Genomic DNA, 22473 nt, shown 5'->3' on the forward strand with positions numbered 1-22473 from the left:
TATTTTATATAATTTTTCATTTTTTATATTATTTTACCTTTTATTTTATTTTGTATTTAATTTAATGTATGTATGTGACTATGTGACTTGTTTGCTGTCTAGTGGCTGAAAAATAAAACTACAAGTTGCAATAGACAAAAGTTACAATTACAAAAGATGAATAGCGCAAGTACGCCATTTCCTGGGAAATCCGTCCTGACAACTTTATGGTTTACCATAGTGATTTAAAGGAAGTTAAACAAAGTTATATGGAGAACTAACCTTGAGCTTTGCCCTTCTTGCAAAGAGACAGGACTTTAAGTTTGTAGTCATCAATGGTGGCCTCTTTAGGGGGTGAAGCTGCAACCCTTTTACGAGGGCCAGCCTGAACCATGGGGCTAGATTTGATCTCTTGCTCCGAAAACATCTCAGGCTGACCTCTGACCTCCTCAAACCACACCTACACATAAAACAGCCACATCATTACACCATAATGCTATCTTTAATTCTGGATGTTAATTCAAGTTTAATTAATTCATGGTTTCCACCTGCTACAGAGATTATAAGAAGCAGGACTAAATGTATCCGACTAAAGAAAAAATTCCAAATGCTGAAAGGCACTGGTTTTCAACTGCCTTTGTTTTAGGATTTTGTAACCGATTTAATATTGGACACTGAATAGGTTCTTTTACCTCAGGCACCTCGAAAGGCACCTCCTTGTCATTGTTTTTAAAGATATCAGCAAGCAAACGCAGGGTCCTCTCTCTTGGAGCCAAATTTTCCTCTTGTATTTTCATCCAGGTTGCTTCAGCCTTCTGCCAGTCATTGGTCTCCTCTGACAAGAAAAAAAAAATGTCAGTGCAATGTAGTTATGCTCATCCACTGTTTGCCGTCTCAGCTCCAACACATGAGACTTACTGCAGAGGCGTAACAAATAGTGGTACATGTCATCTCTGTCACACTCGAACAGCTTGACACTCGTGTCCACCATGTTCTCAAGGGGCTCCATCTGGAGAAAGAGAGATTCAAACAGTGATACACACTATATTGATCTACAGCAAATCACTTTTTCAGACAAAACGGCAGAGAAGCACTGACCTGTTGGGCTGCAATGCATTTCTCTGCGAACCACTGCAGACGGGTTGGTCGAGCCCTTAGACCAGGAGTCTGCACATGGGTAAAACAAAGAAATAAATGAGATCTCAACAATTTAAATAGGTGCAAATCACCTTACACTGCACTAATATGATCAGAGGGCCCAGTGGGCATGAACAATCATGAGAAAGGGCATATCAAACGCAAAGTATAAAATTCACTAACTGGTCAAGTTATGCCCAAGTTATGAAACTTAACAAAAAACAAAAACAAAAGCAAAAGAAAAAAACAAAAGAAAAATGAACAAAATAAAACAATTTTGTGAGTGGTACAGACAGAATATAGATCTAGTTGTACAACATGATTACTTCTCATGAAGCACTGAATCATGATGCTTTGGTGCACCTACAGTAAATGAGAATCTTCTCATACAGAGATGCACACATACACACACACACAAACAGATTTCTAAATTCACTTTGTCTCTCCTCTTAAGAAGATATTGCTCCAGCAGCATCCAAACAGAATTACTCTGCAGCAAATCCGCCTCCAGGCCAAGTTCAAAATCACTCCAGCCTTCCTCAAGCCAAATCTGCTTAGCAAATAAGACCAAAATTGAACCGCTACATAGTCCTAGTCTTTTTTTTGTGTTGCTATAAATGCAGGAGCAGCCCCTGGGCCTGATGCATAAAGCCCTGTGGGGCAAATCTTCCCTTAAGTAAATCCAGGATGAATAGCACCCCCACTCCTCCAATCTTCCTATATAGAAGAGCAAATCAACACACACACACACACACACACACACACACACACAAATTCATTTGACCCAAACAAACAAACACACACACCACAGCCAATGCCACAAAAGAACATCTAGGTCAGATGATTAAGAGTCTGTAAAGACAAATATATGACAGATTTTTTTTTTTTAACAACACATGGACCCTAAACAATACATTTATAAATTCTTTCTCTATTAGGATTTTAGCCTTATATAGTCAATAATAATGACAGAAAATATAAACTAATGCTCTGCTTGTGTAATTTTCAGAAGTTTCTATGAAGAGAGCAGGAGTAAGAATAAGTCCTGAAAATTAAAAAAAAAAAAATTCAGTGTAGTTTGCAACACAGTAGTTTATAAACTTATAGCAAAGACAAAATAATTTAAAAAAAATTAAATTGTCAGATACAGTCCAGAAGGTCAAGTTTTCTGGCAACTACTTGAGACACTTAAAACAATCTTTCATGCTAGCCTAATTTTTTTTAAATGTCGGATAGTTTAAAAAACATTTAATCGTGCTCACAAAAAAAAAAAAAAAAAAAAAAAAAAAACTTTGGGTTTGTCAATCTAATGCTTCATAAAAAAGGAATCCAAAGTGTTCCATTTTCATGACCTTCACAAAGTTACAGTAAACAAAAACTCCCCATTCATTCAGACCTTTGAGCAAAAACACCCATCATCACGCTGAAGATGCCATCATTCTCTCAAACCCAGGTCACACACTCTGAAACACTCACACACAATGTGACAACCATTTTAATTACACAAGCATTTCACTTAATTACCACCATTATTAATAATCTGACAATTATAGACAGTACAATCACCTGACCACTGACCAGCACTCCATCACTGCACTTAAAGTTTCTATTAGAGAGTGAAGTAGAGCTCTATGTCTGCTAATGCTACTTAGATATCAGTGTTTTTAATTATCCAGCTCTGGATGGAGGAGAGGATGTGTGGAAAACGCTCCAGGAAACGAGTGGGGCTTTTGACCGGTCAAGCACAAGGGTGCTCAACAAGCCACCATTAAACACCAACTTTAAGAGAGTTTATAGTGGAGGGAATTAAGAGGTATAAAACTATTTTGAAAGATACGACAGAGCTTTGTTTTCAATGACTAATAGCAACTCTCACAAGTACACCTCCCAATCAAGCCCTCAGGACAATATAGGATAAATTCAAATGGCTTACAATATTAACTCAAAATTAATAAAAAAAAAAATTCATAAAAAACAGAACAGAACTTATTTTAAAATGGACAGGGTGAGCGAATATTGTGTACAACTACAGATCGACCAAAATTCAATACATTTCCAGCAGTGCTTAATCATTTTCCAGTTAAAAAAACTGCAAGATGTAATAAAAACTAAGCTGCAGACAAGCAATGAGGTACAAGTCATCTAATCACTGCTGCATGGAAGAGATGCCAAGCCATGATGGTTAAGAATTTTTTTTCAATGTTAAAATGACCAAATACCAGTGTTGTTATTAGTGGTCAACCGATATATCACCAAGGCCGATGTATCGGCCAATACTGGCCATTTTTTCAAATATCGGTATCGATGTATTCAGGACTTTTATCTTGATGACGCTGAGAGCCGCAGTGCTTGAGCACACAGTGCTCACATTCTGTTTACTGTCATCGTTAACAGTTCTGTCTAATATGGATAGAAATTTGTCTAATAATCTGATAAAACAGTTAAAACAAAGGAATTAATATATACAGAAAGTATTATAACGATTGCATATATATTATTTGTAATAGAAAGACAAACATTATAATACTTTGTCATTTGCCATCAACATTAATATTAATACTAATAAAATTAAAAAATATTATATTGGCTATCGCCCCCCTACTTTCCAAGATATCGGTATCGGCTGTAAAAAAATAAATTATCGGTCGACCACTAGTTGTTATTGTAAACTAAAATGAATAACTATTGTTTTTGATTAACGAAATAAAGCTGAAAAATATATACAAATACAAAATAAAAAACTTGAAAATGAGAAATGTTGACTTAGCAACTTGAAATAATTTTGTTGAAATGCCAAAATGACTGAAAATAAAATCGAAAAAGCTATATAAAATATACCTAAACCCAAAAATGAATAAAATAACAAAAGCACAAAACTAAAATGAAGATATAAAATTACAGCTAATTCAAACTATAGTACTACTGTACATAAATAATACCAAAATAGCAGCTAATGTGTAACCTGGACAAAACAATGGTTTATTAATACTATCAATCAGTAAAGTTAACAACATGAATAAAAGTGTTACCCATGATGAAAGTGAGCTGGTTTAAAACAACAGACAATGGCTACCTAACTGCCATCTAAACTGCACTGTGTATTAGTCATGCATCATGAATGATTTTAAACCCATATGACACTGGAGGTTGTCCTAAGATGGTTTAAGAGCAGTAGTGGATTGATAAGTTTTAGAAAAATCAAGTAAATTCTTTAAGAGGGATTTTAACTTGCATCCCAAATTAACCTCTCAAAACAATGAAAGTCAAAGCTGCTTGAGACCGCGGTATCCTGAGGTGACCATTGATAGCTTATCGGCTAAAGCGCTGTCAAAGAGGGATTTCTATGATCTGGTGTATATATGAAAAATGGAGCCAAATGGCATGCTCTAGGATCTGCGGACACTGGATGTTTCCTTGGTTAAAAGCCCCTGGACTGATGGATCTGTGATATCCAAGTTTAGGCTTATTTTTCATCCATACTGACAACGATACAACAGAATTATCAGAGATTAGGAGTGTGTGGAGGATAGATGCAGAGAGACAAGAAAAAAAGAGAATGCTGCAGAAGGTTGGAAAAATAAAACTGCACAGAAAGGTGAAACAACCTCTGACAAAGACTATGCCTGATAAACCGGCAAGAAGTGGCTTGACTATGGCTGACATTTTCTCATCCTCCCACGCGGCAGCACTGAGGGAGTTGAGTGGTGTCGTATTAGAGCGGTTGGCTAATTGAACATCTAAATGGCTTTGTCAGAGCTGTTTCATGGTGGAAGTGTAGACTCGTGAGATGCTGTCTTCTGAAAGAACAAGACAGAACACAGCCTAAAGATATCCCCGAAAGACCCATTCTGGACGAAGTGCTCAAAACATGTTACGTCTCGGACAGAGCGCTCGCAGAAGGGCCTGATGAGTGAACAGAGACATCCTCAGTCATTTCATAGTAAACTTTTCAATAGTGAACCATCATTCCTAGAGCCAAGACGATATTCCTATTCCTCTATTAATATACGTTTTCCTGAAAACATATGTTTACGTGTGAAAAATATATAAATTCCACATTTAAAAATAAACAAAACACAATTTCATGTTTTCCTTTTGTCTTTGGAGTTTTACAAGCTGTTCGCACATATATAAGATCCGTAAAGTCTCACAGATTAAAGTCTCAAACCCAAAAATATATTTTTTCTAAACATTTTCTAAATGTAAAAATCGACTCATTTCAGAAAGACGAGGAAGAGAGGAACAACAATAATGTATTCAGTGTCGGGTGTAACGCGTTACTGTAATTAAATTACTTATCTACTGAAAAAGTGAAGTAAGGGATTACTGCTCATTTGTAGACAATTTAATTACAGTTACTTATAAATTACTTGTGTTACATACAGTAAATAATAAAAAAAAGTTCTAAAATCAATATTGAATTTGAAACCTAAATTTACCGTCTAAAGATAATTAAATGCAGCGTCTTTAACCCTCTGCGCGCCAATACGTTCACTTTCAGTTTTTCTTGATTCACAAAGAAACCTTAAATACTCATGTACAGCTAATACTAAAATCAATCGAACCTAAAAAAAAGGCCTACTTTTATTTGTGTACACTGACAATAACATCAAAACATTGTGCTTTTGCAAAATAAACAAAAACCGGGTTTAGTTTCTGCCGTCTAGGTCTCTGTGAGCAACTTTCTACACATGACAAACTCAGAGAATATTTGACACAGAGACATGAGAAATATGTCTATAGAAAGCTTGTGTCTACTTTTAAATTGAACGAATTCAAATCGAAAACAAATATTCTGATTATGTATAAAACTTAAGCTAGGTACAGTCTTTCCCGTATCTGAGCTCATTATATACCTGCGCGCAAACACCCTCATTTAGATACAAAAAATAGATTTAAAAAAATATTTCACAGTTTATAAAAATATATACATTTTCATCGTTTTTTTAAATAAGTCCTGCTATGAGTAATTTACTTCAGAAGAACAGTGCAATATGACACGGCTTTATTCAGCAGAGAAGATCATGTATGTGATTTATTCTTACCTACATTAGTTAACGTGTTATTTTTACATAAACCTGTACGGATTTTACTAGTTGGGCTTTTCTTGCCAAACTGAAATGAATTGTTTAACTTTTCTTTTAAGCTTTTTTGTTATTCAGATATGTTTTTATTCACATTTCTATTTGTTAACCAAAGGTGGTTACATTTTTTATAAAACTGTTTAAGTATTAGTTGTTTTAAAGCTAAAAGGCTAAACTATTCTGTTCGACTCAAACTGAAAGAACAAAGAGTTTAATTTCTATTAAGGTTTATAGGGATTTTTAGATGTAGTCTGATTAGCGATTTGAATAATTAAGTTACTTATTGAGTAACTATGTTACTTTTCAGACAGAGTAATTAGTAAAGTACTTTATATACAATATTGGTGACATAATTAGTAATAGTAATTAATTATTTTTTGAAAGTAACTTACCCAACACTGAATGTATGGCATGTGTTAAGTAATTTTTCTTGAACCTTAAACCCCTAAACAAATTGCATTACACTAAATACACAAAATAATAATATTTTAAGAAACATCATATGACCCCTTTAATAATAGGCATGCTAGCAAGCAACTACTTAATAGTGAGAAGTGGTCCCTATACTAAAGCTTTACCACTTAGACTACACATTTAAAAATAGAAACACAAAATTATAAACTAATTAAAAAAATTTCAACTCATGAAGAAAAAAATAATTATAATATGGACTAGGCACTCAGTTCTTACTTTGCGATTAACTTTTGTCATAATTTTTTGTTTCAAATGAAAACATCTTTATCAAGCCAAAGCCTGGTAATGACATTTTACAAAAAAAAGCAATTGACAGAGTGCATTGATTCGATATAGTGACAAACAACATCACAATACTTCAACTTGTAGTGGTCTTTGTAGTCGTGGTTTTCTCCTTCACACTCAACCTTTGAAAAATCACTGTACCTATGGTCTTGCTTGAATGGCATTAGTGTGGCTTTGGAACAAATCTAATTTAAAAGTGGAAATATCAGTGTGGCGGTAATTAAAGCTGTTAAATAGCTGTGTGGTTTGAACACAATATCAGCAGTCCCACCTCGATGATTTTGCGTGCCTCCTTGTAGCGGCCCGTTTGCAGGAACGCAAAGTAAAGGTCATAGAGCATCATCATCTCGCCTCGCTCCTGACTCAAAAACTCCATGACTGTGAAATGAAAGAGAGAGACGGGAAGATGAAGAAACAGTCACATTTGTGTACTCTGTATACATGCTCTCTTTTCTATCAACCTTAAGCAGAGTAAATGTCTTCCAGCAGCCCAGTATATCACTAAAAACAAGTGTATATGAAAAATAGAGGCTATATGTATGAATGTCTGGTGATATTTTATAAAAACATTATTTTTAGATTTAATCTCTGGTTTATATTGCCACCAATAAGATCTTTACTTGACAGTGTTGCTTAAATGCTATCAGAGTTAACAGAGTGCCTTCATTGTTACTCAATGAAGTCACTCAAAGGCAAGCAGATCTGGACTCTTTGCTTGCCGCTTCGGAACAGTCCAGAGAAGCCACAGCAACACAAAGAGACTGAACTCCTGCAGGTATATGTCTGTTTACGTCCATCAATGGGTTTTGCTGTGGCACACTGAGAGTGCTGGGTCATTAGGGCTGTAAAGTGGCCCTCCATCGTAGAGGTCTCACTGCCTTAACACTTCAAATCCACTCACCCCCAACACACAGCGCAATTAACCCCTCCACTAACCCTGACAAATACAGAGACTATTGAAACCACCATCATCTAGGTTGTCCAACCTGCCCTTTAGTGGGTGGCACTCTTGAAAACACCGAACACACACTTTCTACATACGACCATCTCAACAGTCAGCAAACCAGAACACACACACACACACACACGTAGACAAGTAGAAAAACTACTTGTGACTAACAAGTGACAGACAGAAATGTAATTATTGCGCTGTGTGTGTTGAGTTGTTGTTACACACCTTTCTGTAACAGCTCAGCATCTCCTTTTTCCACCAGGCCACAGATGAGGTCATGAACTTTGGGCAACTGGTTGTATTGTTTTTGGACCTCCACAGTGGCATCGAAAGCAGCCACATAGTTCCCACTGTAGAAAAACATGACATATTACACCAAAATAGCACTACACATTGTGCCAGTATCAATTCTTCATGTTGTGATTATTGCTGAAGCTTTTATAGGAGTAGTATCATCTCAGTACTGTGTTTTATTACAAAAATCTTTATTACTGAAAATCTTTAACTTTGAAAGTTTAAATTACTTTTTAAAGCACCAGACTACCCTTTAGAAAAGAATAAATACACAAATTAACAAAAAAAAATATACTTAATCGCAAGTTTGTCACCCCCCCCCCACAATAAACATTTAAGAAAGTAAATCTAAAACATTAAAATGTTACATAAATGTACATATTAAAAATATATAGTTAAATTGCCAATATGATTTTAAAAGAGCACAATTTAAAAGAAAAATTGTAAATCAAACGAATATTATGTATATATATAGGGCTGTAGCTATCGAATATTTTAGTAATCGAGTATTCTACCAAAAATTCCATCGATTAATCGAGTAATCGGACAAAATGTGTTATTGCTTAATTAAAGTGCAATATTAATTATGCAAGAGAAAATAAGACTCATGGGTCTCTTAAAATGAACAACTAAGTTTCCTTTTTTAGAAAAAAATATTTTTACTTTTTAAATGCATAGAATACAATGCATACATCAAAAATTAAAATTTCATTATTACCCATTATTGTTTCGTTGTCTGTACTTGTACTGTGAACAATGACAATAAAGTTGACAGATGAACAACAATGTACATTTAAGTGCCATTCAATTGGGGTTTTAAATAAAGCATTTTCTGAGATGCACATTAAACACACAAAACATTAATTTAATTTATCTTTTAATTATTGAAAATTAAGCAAACTTAACTTTTTGGTAAACAAAGGGGATTTACTATTAAAAATAAAACATGGAAGAAATGTTGTGTGATTAAATCTTAAAAAAAAATTATGTTTTTTTTATTTTTTAGTAGTAGGCTATGTACATTCTGCTGAACAATAGTAATACAGGACTTTTATTTTGACGGGTTGACGTACCTTTACAGTTCTGTGTATGTGATGTGACGCTAGTTTTACTCAAATCAAATGGTCAAATGCTCATGAAGTGACTGTCAGAGCAGTTCTGGAGATGTTGTTCATGTAAGTGCAATGACCTATTTTTGATTAATTAATTCAAAATTTGGCAAATTCCGTGCCATTCCGCGTTAAACTGTGAATTCGGTTCTTATGACTGGATTCCACGATTCCCTCCGCATTTTCTGCATCGTGGAAATCATAGGGCCCTAGTTGTGGTATGCCAGTTCTATCTTGCAATGGACACACGCCACGACGTTCTCTTTACGTTTGCCCGCCCCCTCAAATCAAAACACTGCTGACTCGTTGTGTCTCCTTTCGCTTTGTGGGTGACGTAAACGCGTTGTGTCACATTAAAAAAAAATGCGAAAGAACATGATGTTAGATGTAAAATAAATTAAAAGAGGCTTCAAGGCAGAGGAATTTGCCTCGATCATTTTTTGAAATCGAGTTACTCGAGGAATCATTTCAGCCCTAATATATACATACACACACACGCACACACACACACACTTTTAAATAAACATTTCATAGCTATGTGCAACAAAGGTCTTTAGCTTCTTGTAACTTCCTGTGGCTCTCGCCTTCCTCTACAGCCCCCCGTGCCCTCACCCCCAACCGTGCTGCTTGGTAGAATATGGCAACAAAATGAGATCTGCTCTCTCCCCTCTCTCACATCTTATTCCCCATCTTCCTCCCTCTCTCTACCCCTTCCTAACAAAGAGCTCAGTGCCGGGGCTGACAGAGGCCTGACAAAGTAATAAAGCAAAGGAATAGACGAGAAAAACACCACTCCAATCACTCTATTGTGACTGCAGTGGCAGCCATCGAGTGATTGGGTAATTACCACGCCAATCACGCAGAGGTCAAAGCAGATAGGGCACAGGCAGGAGGGGCGGGTGTGGAGGGAAAGTGAACCTGCAGGGTTTTAACAGGTGTAATTTCAGTAGTGTTTTCAACCCCGGAGATTATACAGTCAGAGAAGGGATATGTGCTTTAGAGAGAGGTGACCTTGGAAGGTGGGTTGAATGGGAAGAGGGAGATGGACAAAAAACAGGGCAGTGATTGAGCCGGAACGTGACGCCAGCTCTTAGGCAATCGCACTTAATTGGAATGAAGAGCGACAATATTATTCATCAAGCGGGAGTCAAGAGCCAATTCGAACACACGCCGGATGATTGCGCAATGCACTTGAGCGAGAGTGAGAGAGAATTTGGACAGTGTCTCATTTGATTAAGGCCCATATAAACAAAAGTAAAGGGAGTGAGACTGATAGAGAAACAGAGCCATCCAACAGTCAACTCTATAATTTCAAATTTGTTTTGCAGTTTTTGTAACAAATTACTGATTGTGAATCACAGGCCTGTTTGTTATGACATTTCTTATTCAATAAACACAGGCTCAAAAAAATAACACTTAAGATGTATGAATTACACTGTATGAGAAGAGACATCTGTAAACAAATTATACTAGAGGATTCCTCAGAACTGTTTTGAATCAAAACTGACAATATATCTACTGTTTAACAATCTTAAAAAAAACTGAGAAATGTTTTTTTGTGGTGTAAAAATAAATGACTCGTTTCATATTTTGTTATAAAATAGAATGCAATCATAAAGTGTTGCATTTTGGTGCCAATGAATATTTAGGGATAATGTTTGTCCTAATGGTAAAATAAATACCGATGTAAAGCTGGTGTCTTTTTCCATACTGATTAGCTAACTGTACATTATCTTATGCATTTTTTTTAAATAAATAAAAATACATAAAATACAATAAAAAAAGTAAGAAAAAAGAAAACATGGCAAGAAATTAGAAAAATGTGTAGTAAATCATAAAATAAAAAGAAAACATTTAAAATATTCACGTAAAAAAAAAAAAAAAAAAAAACACTCGAAAAAAAACATTTGACTGTAAATGGTTGGCACTCCAGAGAATACTTGATTTATGTATTATATAAATATTATTACAATTTAAAGAACAGTTATCTATGTTAGTAAATTTTGAAATGTATTTGTGTGATGGAAAAGTTGAATTTTCAGTAGACAACACAAACATTTCTTATTATCAAAGTTGAAAACTGTTGTGCTGCTAAATATTTGAGTGTAAACCAGGATTCAAAGGAATTTTTTTTTTACTGTAACATATGATCTAGGAAAAATGATAGGAAATATTTGTCCTAATCTTCACCTGACATTGGAATATCCTCAGACTGTAACAAAAGCAGCCAGCATGGAAAACAGACCCTAAACACAACAGAAGTTTTAAAGTGTTGGGTTTACTGACAAGGCCTGATGGAAGCAGAAATTCCTTGAACTTCATATATTCAGAACACCACATGAATATGATGTGACACAGATGTTACGTCTCCCAGCCCCCAAAGCATAAGCAGCATAAAACTAGAAGACTTCTTCACAATTCCCATCAATATGAGATGAGTCGTCCACAACGGCAATTACCCCACCTCCTCCTTCAAAACCCAACCCCCTCTTCTCCACCCTCGTCTAACTAAACCCCCCCAAAAAAAGAATTAACCATGTTGAAGGCTTCATAATTTCCCCAGATACAATTTAGCTGTCAGTGGCGCTCAGGCTTACTGCAACATGTTCCTCTTAATGTCACTAACTTTGCATGTCAAGCACTTTCCAGCCAATTAAGTTGAAGGAGAATATATAAAAAAGCAAATGCGAGTGCTCTGCGCGAGGAACCTAAAGGATTAGACAAGAAAGCTAATTTCATCCACCCCTCTTCTGAACCTCCTCTTCTTGTGACACTCTCCCAACATCCCTGACTCCCATTTCTTTTGTTACGTAGATTGGCACCCATGTTATCACCCTTTCCACTTTTAAAGAGAACGACTGCTTTTTTTTTACTTCTTTTTTTCCTTTAAACGGAAGTGTGTGCGAGTGTGTTGGTAGTTAGAGAGGGTTAATGCTTAATGATTGGACTAAGAATCTAAAACATCTATCAAACACAAAACTACACAACGCAGCAATGGTTTTTAAATGTAAACAGTCCCGCTTTAAACTTTCCAGAAACTGTGGTTCCTCACTATATATGCACGCATCTCCATTTAAAACAAACATCTGTCAGACTTCAACATCCCCTCCCTCTTTTTTAAAGTTCCCGTCTTTCAAAAAAATCCCTTCCATGAAAAAAAAAAAGTTCTGGCAATTCCCTTTGTTAGGCTCATCAGAGACGGAGAATACGGCTCGGGAGCGGCGGCTGCTGTGGTCATGGAGACGGGCTGACGGCTGTCAGAGTTAATCCCATTGAGAAGTGTTCATTAAGTCATTACAGTTGACATTCTGACGAGACACTGACACACACCGCTTTGTCCTCTTTAGCGCAGCCCAGACCAAAGAGGAGACAGAGATGAGTGGAGAGAGAGAGAGAGATGAGGGCAGAATGGAGAGAATGCTGGATAAAATAAAAAAGCTGTCAATAGCAGGGGTGCCAAACACATTTTAGATGGAAGGCCGGATCGGACAAAGCATCACTTTATGTGGGTTGATTATAACAAATGTGCATCACAAGTTCTGATTCAACTTCATGCTGCTTTGGGTAAAACCAAAGGAGTTTAGTAGTAATATAATTTACCAACATCTTTTCTAAATACAAAATTACTGACAAAAAAACAAAACAAAACAAAAAGCAACTAAATTTTGTATTTATATTACAACACTGAAAAATGTATATCTAAAAAATAAATTATTTGGATTAATATTTAGCTCCCCAGTCAAACTCCAACAGTGCTAAATTAATATTACTGTATATCTAATGTTTATCTGCCAAGAGTTATACAGTAAATATAATGAATACAATCGGGTAATGTTAATGTTAAAAGTAAAAGCAAAACAATAAAAATCACACTATAAATCTGAAATAAAATAAAAGATCAAAAACAACTTATAAATTAAATTAGAAATGCTGCCTTGCCTAACTGAACTAAATAAGTTTAAGTAAACTAAAATTAAATGGAAATAAACTTGAACAAATATTTTTAAACAATCAATAAAATACACAAGTTATTGACAAAAGCACAAAAAATGATTAAAACTAAAATGAAAACTGGCAATAATAATAAATATATAATAATTAAAAAATAATTAAGAATAAATAAAATGCGTGTTAACTAATTTCACTTTCACTAATTTCACTTTTAGCTACCAGTGGACACATTTCACCAAGTTTACATCCATTGTGTAGAATTCAATCACTTCCAGCTTCACAAGCATGAATGAAATCTAATTTTCATCATCCTTTCTCTCTTTGACCGATATTTTAGTACGTATATACTGTAAAGATACTCTGACTATCTTTTATTTAAATATGACTACTGTATATTATAGACAAATCAGACAGGTTCTACAGAGTTGCTAGCGGAGCTAGCGGAGCTCTGAGACGGCTCTCCCCCACTGTGTGAGTGTGTGTGTGAGTGTGTGTGTGATGTTAACGTTCACAGTTTATCAGAGTCTCTGCTGAGAGTCACTCTGATCTCTCCGTATCTGCTCCTTAATGAACCTGAGCTAAATTGGAAACCTTATCGCACACAAGGCAGCAATTAAAGCGTGCACGTGCCAGTGTGGTTGTGGCACTAGTGTGACAGAAAAACAAACAGTCTCGGTGGGGCACCTCGAACGCCTGTATGCGTATGTGTGTGTTGACTCTAGCGCTATCAGTGAAGGTGTATTGCCAACCTCAATATCCCACAGCAGGGAGGGGGAAAGGCACTTACGCAGTGCACCGCATGGCCCAGGCAAATCCAGTAATTAGCACAGGGTGCATAATTAACATGCAAATTAGTTGATCTGCTTAAAAGCTGCTCTTACAAATAGACCTGAACGGATGGGGGGCTGGAAAGAGGGGCCAAACTTGTGGAAGTTAATTCCTTTTCCCACCATGCTGCATTTTGCTACAAGGTAATGATAGACTATATGAAATGAACAGTGAAACGACAAGCTTAGGGAGGAGTGGAGCTCTGCCCTTTACAATCGGACATTGTTATTGATGTTTGTTTTCAGATTATATTCATGTTGTTTCCAAACTTGTTGGGGTCAACCATATTTTTTCTTTTTTTGGCTGATATCCTTTTTTAATGCTAGTCAAGGTTTCTTGCACCAAAAATGTGTAATTAGGTTCTGTTTTGACACATCTCAATGCATGTGACAATGTTAATGTATTTGGTCTTGGCAGAATAGATCTAAATTGCTGCTGCTGTTGTAGAGTACAGAAACTTGCTACTGCCAATACATACAATAGTTTATTTCCTTTAGAAGGCAAAACATCTTCACCTACTGTCGACTTGATTGCACAGATACTATTTAAACTGAACTGAGCCGGATAATGACATCACTGAATACAATGATGATCTGCCTTTAACTGAAAATTGCATTATTGACACACTATTTTCCTATTAAATACTGTAAAGTGCTTTGATACAATCTGTATTGTTTAAATAAAGCACTATATAAATAAAGGTGACTTGACATACACTAATACGGTGCTGTGAGTATGCTGCACAAATAGAATACAAAATATCCCGTAGCAGATCCATACAGGTGGAGCTGGGGAGGTGGAGGGCTTCAGAGTAACTCCAATAGATTCAAAATCTGCATATAACTTTTACCTTCCCAAGTCCGTTTTGAGCTGAAGGAATGTTTGAATGTTTTCTAAATTTGTGTCATTACGACACCAGTTATGTTAAATAAATGATAGTCTTGTCACATTATTAATATTTTTTTCTATACTAAAACATTACGTTTTGGGGATTTTCTTTCCTGAAACACTATTTTAAGTTGCCCTTGAGTGCTCTGGGTAGTTGCTTGTAATTATGCATAACTCAATTTTATTACTATTATTATTATTTATTATGTAGGTGCTACACACAGACAAGAACAGCACAAAGTCTGGCAAGTTACCAAAGTTTTTCCAACTCACCTCTCCAGATAGCAAGAGATGAGGGGTGAGCAGAGATTATTGGATGGTTTGGCCAGGCCCAAAGTGAAGATTGTCTCTTGGAGGCGTCGAATCGTGTTGGCATCTCCTTTCATCGCAGCTGTGTTCAAAGTGAGAGTGAGCAAGCTGATTGTGCTGTCCCTTAACTGCACATCTTTCTCCTTCATCTCTTTCAGCATGTCTATCGCCTCTGTATGACATCACCAGAGATTGAGAAAAAGAGAGAAAAATAGATTAGACAAAATATCAGTGATGGCCTATCAGTGGTCATATATTTTGACCAGTTATCCAACAATGACGTGACATTCAGCCAAGTATGGTGACCCATACTCAGAATTCGTGCTCTGCATTTGACCCATCCAAAGTGGGCAGCCATTTATGCTGCAGCGCCCGGGGAGCAGTTTGGGGTTCGGTGCCTTGCTCAAGGGCACCTAAGTCATGTTATTGCCAGCCCGAGACTCAAACCCACAACCCTAGGGTTAGGAGTCAAACTCTCTAACCACTTGACTCAAATGACTCACTACTTCAAATCAAGTCAACTCGATTATGTCGATTTTGTTATTTTTTTAATTCAACAAGTTTTAGAATGGGTTGACAATTATAATATAATGACATTTTACTAATTAATTAATGAATCCTTCACATGCAACTAGTTAAATGGTACACAACACATGTGTATAGTGGTTACTTGGTTCTCAGAGCGCAGTTTCATAAATCACAAGTGCAAACAAAGGTTTAACCATCTCATTGACTGTCCCACAGACTTGTGGAGATTTAGTGTCTGTGCGCTTAACATATATTAGTGTATATCTTGTCCCCCGATGGGCCGGCGCCAGACGAGAGAGTGTGAGTGAGTGAGCGAGAGAGGGGAAGAGGTGATAAAAGCCCCCTTAGATAATTTCATGTGGGGAAAACAAACCGCTATTAAAACAACATTTTACACCCAGCGGGGATGCAAATGCTGCTGTATAATGCCAATTCGCCGCTAATTACTACTTGCATTTCTAAACGAGACTACAATTATGGAGGCCCCCACAATAGTAGGCTTTTTTTTTTTTCACGGTTCCTTGCGAAAGCATGCCGGGAAATTATAGGTGTGCGGCGAGTGCCCGGCGTGAACTCTGCAGGCTCTGGTCGTGGATACGCTGCAGCTTCGCTACCGTAATGGAGGCTTTTTACTGGGCGATGCTCCCATCTGGCAGAGGGGAGAGGGTCCACCTCCACAGCTGCTCTGTCACCAAGCCAGATAATTAAGATGTGTTTACGCGCTGTTTAGAGGCTAGCTAATGGGCTGATACCGATAGGGCCTGTTTGCACTGGCGATACTAATCATCTAGAACCGAGAGAGAGCGACAGAGAATGTGGATACCATCATCACAGCTGTGTGCATGTGGGAGTCAGCTCTGGCCACAGGCAGTCAGGCAAACTCCCAAATTCCCATGACTCACAGCAGTACTACTGTTCATAGTACTTAACGTAGATAACGTGCTAGTTTTCATGCCATTAGCAAATTGCAAAATGTACCATTTCTTGAACACTTTCCATTGGTTGATAAACAGTCCCACCCAAAAACTGAATGGTTGAGCAATTGTTGCTGTGTCAGTAAACTTAACACAATAGTATTTATACTTTCCCTGGAAAGCATGAATTATATTAGTTTAATCTGAACACAAATGGTACACGAATGCCACTAAAATATCACTGAAGTGAAAAGCAGTTAATAAAATCAATAAAATAAGCATTAATAAAATTAATATAAAGCATGTGAACTAACCCTTTAATATGCAAAACATATTTTAAAAGAAAACAATTATTAAAAACACATCACTTTTGAAGTTGAAATATATAATTTCCATCCTACTAGCGTCACCAAACAGTTGCAATTATATTGACTAATTCATGCAAAGTTCTTAAACTCTTTCCACTGCAAGATATTTTTTTTAAATAAATTATTTTATTCAGTAAGGATGCATTAATAAATAAATGCTGTTTTCCTACATTAAACTCAAGACTTCCTATTAATCTTTACACAAAATTAAGCAGCACAACTGTTTTCATCACCACTAATAATAAGAAATGTTTCTTACGCACCAAATCATCATATTAAAATTATTTCTAAAGGATTGTGTGACACTGAAGACTGGAGTACTGACCGCTGAAACTTCAGTTTTGCATTACAGGAATAACTTCTTTTAGAAACATCTATTTTAAGTGGTAATTTTATTGTATTTTTGAACTATTAAATGCAGCCTTGGCAAAAAATCGTACGAACCCACAGCGACTGCACAGATGGAAATCAATCTACAAATGCCCACTTACAGTTGCATCTTAAACTGTGAATTTCTGCAGAAAAAAAAATCCCTCACTTTTCCCAACAAGTATTCCTACAGTGTTTTGACAATAACTAGGACCAAGTATGGAGAGTAACGGTATGCATATGGAAATATACAATGCAGGCTGACCTACATTAACACAGTTCAGTTCAGTCTCCACACACACGTGCACATACACTCAAACAGAGACGGCCAGCTTGTTTTAGCCCACAAATTCCAATCTGTCACTTCATCACACTGCAATTTTTGTCCTGTTGTTATGCAAATCCAGTGCAGCGCTCCATACTGTCAGGAAAAGTGATGAGCCGAAAGGAACAGTGAAGCGGGGAACAGGAGGTTCAGCAGGGTCATGCTGAGTTTTTAAGAGGCTGCTTTTGTATGATAAAGCTCTGTTCACTTATCTACTCAGTCACGCTGTTATTCGGGCACAGATCTCATCCTTTACTTCTTTTTTTAAATTTTTGAGGATTGTTTTATCAAGATCCCAGCAGTCAGCCCATTTAAATAAAGGCTTGTCATTTAAGAGGAGCTCTTGTCTAAAAAGTGCCACATGTTATGTGTTAACAGCTGGATATGAATTGAAGCAATGGAGGTTAAGTGGATCGCCGAAGGGCGTCGTGACAGCGATACCCACGAGGGGATTAGAACTAACAACCTCTTGATTCTTGGGCCGTCGCTCTAAGCACTCAACCATGTACTTTTCTTATAGCCCAGGGCTTTGCAAGCTTTGTGTACAGAGCACACTGATATAGCACAACATTTCAGCCATATAAAAGGAGGTTATGTCATGTCCTAAAGCTGGATGTCAGAAAGGGACACATTTGCTTTAAAGTACTTTTAAGTACTCAAGCCAATAATAAAATGGATTTCATTTTTTCTATAAAGAAATCAACCCTTATATTCAAAATAAAATTTCCTAGACAGAACTACCATAAACATGTATGAGTTAGGGCTGCACAATTAATTTACATTTACATTTATTCACTTAGCTGATGCTTTTATCCAAAGCGACTTACAATTGCTATATATGTCAGAGGTCGCACGCTTCTGGAGCAACTAGGAGTTAAGTGTCTTGCTCAGGGACACATTGGTGTCTCACAGTGGATTCGAACCCGGGTCTCTCACACCAAAGGCATGTGTCTTATCCACTGTGCCAACACCACCCATTAATCAAATTGTGATTAGGCAGAAGCTGCGATTGCCATGCATTTCTTTCAGTGAAGCACAATTCTGTGATCAGTAGTAAATCTCCATCCAAAGGCCAGAGGGCACCCTGTGAAGTGAGTCTGGAGTAAAAATATGTTATGAAATGTGATATTTTCACACGCTCTCAGATGGAGCGGCATTTACTAAACAGAGCCATATGCAAACAGCGGTCATCGCGAACGATTTCATAATCCTATGGTTATATAGTCTGTGATTGTGAATGCAATTTTGCAAAACTTGTCAGAGAACTATGGCTCTGTTTAGTAACTGCTGCTCCACCTAAAAGCAGGTGATGGGGTTTTACTACTGATCACAGAACCGGCTTTACTGACTAAATGTGCATGACAATCGCGATTGTGTTCGATTAATCGTGCAGCCCTAGTATGAGTTAGGCATAAGTAAGTCTCATTATAACTATCACCAAAAAAAAGTAAAAAAGAAAAATAGGCCTCCAGTGAATAAAGACGAGAAACCATGCATTTTAAGAAATTTTTCAAACATAATACACTTTTCTCTCACTTCTCATTTTGGCAGATGATGCAGCATGTATGCGCAGCAAGTGTGCCACTGAGATATGCTAGTCTCGGGAGTTTGTTTACAGGAGGAAAGGAAGCAAAGTTTCCTTACTTCCTATTAGCATAGGAAAACCAGTCTCATCTTGATTTATTTTGAAATCCTCCTAAATTTTTCTTTGCAAATCCTCGGTTTGTACTTCTTGTTCATGAACGTCATTTTTTCTGTCATGTTCTTTCTCCATGTTTGTCACTAATCACGCAATGCCAACATGCTACGTCATCCACCGGCATGGCTACCCCCTATTACAGAAACCGGAAGTGAGAGAAAAATGTTTATTAAGATTTAAAATATCTATATTTTCCTTACAAAAACGCATGGATTCACTACAGGATGCCTTTATTCACCCCTCGGAACCGTTTGGGACACGTTTTATTGTGGAATGTTCAACTGCAACATCCGCTGACTGCAATGATAGAGCTTGGAATAGCCAGGACAATTTTTAATATAACTCAGACTGGATTTCATCTGAAAGAAGAAAGTCATATACACCTACAGTAGAATGCATTGAGGGTGAGTAAAATACAAGCTAATTTAAATTTTTGGGTGAACTAGCCCATTAAAATGACTTAAAATGCATATTCAATAGCAATAAGACAATAATAATTGGTTCACATAAATTTGCAAAAGCAAATACTAATATGGTTTTATTAAACAAATGGTTCAATTACATAATGTAATTAAACAAAATCATAACTTATGTACATTATGCATTATATCCTATGCCTAATTGTTTGATGGCTTTTTTTTTTTTTTTTACACTTTACAGTGCAATCTAAACCTTGTTTAATATTGGCTAAACATTTAATTCAAATGTCTTGAGCAGGGGGACCTTGCAGGTACTGCACGATTTCAGTCCACTGCGGCGTAGTGTGTTACCAATGTTTTGCTTGGTGACTGTGGTCCCAACTGCCTTAAGATCCTTAACAAGCTCCTCCCATGTAGTTTGTGGCTGATCCCTCACCTTTCTCATGATCAAATCAAAATCATCTGTGATCATCCTTACCCCTTAAGGCAAGACCTTGCACGGAGCTCCAGACCGAGGCTGATTGACGGTCGTTTTGTATTTCTTCCATTTCTGAATAATCACAATAATAACAATTGTCTCCTTCTCACCAAGCTTTTTGCTGATTGTCTTGTAGCTCATTCAAGCCTTGTGTAGATCTACAATCTTGTCTCTGACATCTTTTGACGGCTCTTTGCTCTTGCCCGTGGTGGTTGGACAGGTTGAAATGGAAGATACAGATTGTGTGGACGTTAGGAGTAACTTCTTAAAGTGGCAGGACTAAACTGTGTTCCACATGAGCACATAACCAATCTGTGGGAGCCAGAATTCTTGCTGGTTGGTAGGAGATCATTACAATACTTATTTAACTCACCGAAATGCAAATCAATTTCTAACCTTTATATAATGTTTTTTTTTTCTGGATTTTTTGGTTGATATCCTGCCTCTATCCATTAAAATAAACCTACCAAAAAAATTTAAGACCCTTAATTTCTTTGTAAGTGGGCAGACTTGTTCCCAGATGAAAGTTACAATAAACCCAAACTAATAAACAAAACAATATGCAAAGATGGAGTTTGATGTTTGGAGTTAAAATTAGCCCATGTTTTACTCACCCTTAAAGCATCCTAGGTGTATATGATTTTCTTCTTTCAGACAAATCCAACTGGAGTTATATTATAAATATCCTTGCTCTTCCAAGCGTTAAAATGGGCAGGTGTTTTTTTTTTTTTTTTTTTTTACACTTCAAAAGTAGTCAAATAAAGTGCATCCATCCATAATAAAACATGCCTCAAACAGATCCAGGGGTGAAAAAAGGTCTTTAGTGAATTGATGCATTTTTGTATGAAAAATATCAATATTTAAAACGTTATAAACCCTTGTTTCTTACTTCCGCAATCTGTCATACACAGAATGATGCAAGGATGACATAGGATGAAGGTGCATGAGATATGCTAGTTTCACGCGTTTGTTTACAGGAGCAAAGAAAGCAAAGTTTAAACTAACCCCTTTAGGTTTCATAGCTCAATGTGTCAGTGCACAAGCACTAGGCCACAAAGTGTGTAAACTTCTGCACAATGCTAGGACTTCCTGATGAGTGTGTCCTGAGCTTATGGATGAGTGAGCAAGACAAACTTCTGAGTCCCAAATTAAGCCCCTCAGACCACTCACTGGTCATACGGAACACAGTTCACACATCGCTGGACCACAAACAGCAACTGAGCTGAACTTCAGCCATATGAGAAAGCTCTGTGACGGCAGACAGCTCAAATTCTTCTCTTCTGACAGAACCACTAATCACACCCAATCAGCTGCTGGTGGTAAATGGGGCCGAAAGGACAGCTAGCAGCGAAGCATCCCGGCCCACTGTCTGATATCACACACACACACACACACACTGAGGTAAACAAATATCACACAGCCCATTAGTCCTCTAGCTCATTCCACGGCCTTCAGCCAGCCTGTGAACCGGCAACGGCATTTTACGAAGTCTGTATCAAATGCAAGGAAACAAGAGAAAAAAAAACATAGCAGGAAAGAACAAGAGGCGAGGAAAGGGATTCATACAAAAACAAGGCCATTAAAAGCCAGGCCAGCCAGTGCGCTAAGGTGCCACGAGTCATGATCTTCAAGCAGATCAGGTTGTGGCAGAGACGCGGGCAGGCTGGGGCGCTGAGGTGTGTTAAAGTGAATGACAAGCTCCAAGCGCACACCGGCGGGCTAATGGCCACCGGCTCGCTCTGATGGACACACATATACATACACACACACTTCCCTCATCACACACTTTCGCCTGAATTCACATGCAAATGTGCGTGTGTGTGTGAAATATTCAAGCACTTTCCCTGCCATGATATGCCATTAGTATCAGGACGGATTTCGGTAATTCTGTTAAAGTGCAGCCGGTCCTGTAATTTTCCTTCGCTTGGTGACAGGATGAGTCCGAGCGAGAGGGAGGGGGCAGCTAAAGAATGACACGCATCGTGAAAAGAGAGACGGAGCGTGTATTTTCACCATCACTGTGTGCACAAAGCAAAGAGGAAACACTTTTATTGTAATTGCGTCTTACATGAGCATGGAGAAA

At 37.2% G+C, this 22473-nt stretch overlaps 1 protein-coding gene across 1 annotated transcript in view; it reads right to left on the minus strand.

Annotated features, from left to right (window-relative positions):
* LOC132157222 (leucine-rich PPR motif-containing protein, mitochondrial-like) overlaps positions 1-22473 on the minus strand; it is a 49208-nt gene that overhangs the window by 10287 nt on the left and 16448 nt on the right. The window contains exons 23-29 of the mRNA XM_059566471.1: positions 15255-15462; positions 8137-8261; positions 7231-7337; positions 1078-1146; positions 898-988; positions 672-814; positions 262-439 (exon numbers count right to left, since the gene is read on the minus strand). Coding sequence (XP_059422454.1) covers positions 262-439; positions 672-814; positions 898-988; positions 1078-1146; positions 7231-7337; positions 8137-8261; positions 15255-15462 — 921 coding nt within the window. The remainder of the gene's footprint in view (positions 1-261; positions 440-671; positions 815-897; positions 989-1077; positions 1147-7230; positions 7338-8136; positions 8262-15254; positions 15463-22473) is intronic.

The sequence above is a fragment of the Carassius carassius genome, chromosome 14 (assembly GCF_963082965.1).
Source record: "Carassius carassius chromosome 14, fCarCar2.1, whole genome shotgun sequence".
Taxonomy (NCBI): domain Eukaryota; kingdom Metazoa; phylum Chordata; class Actinopteri; order Cypriniformes; family Cyprinidae; genus Carassius; species Carassius carassius.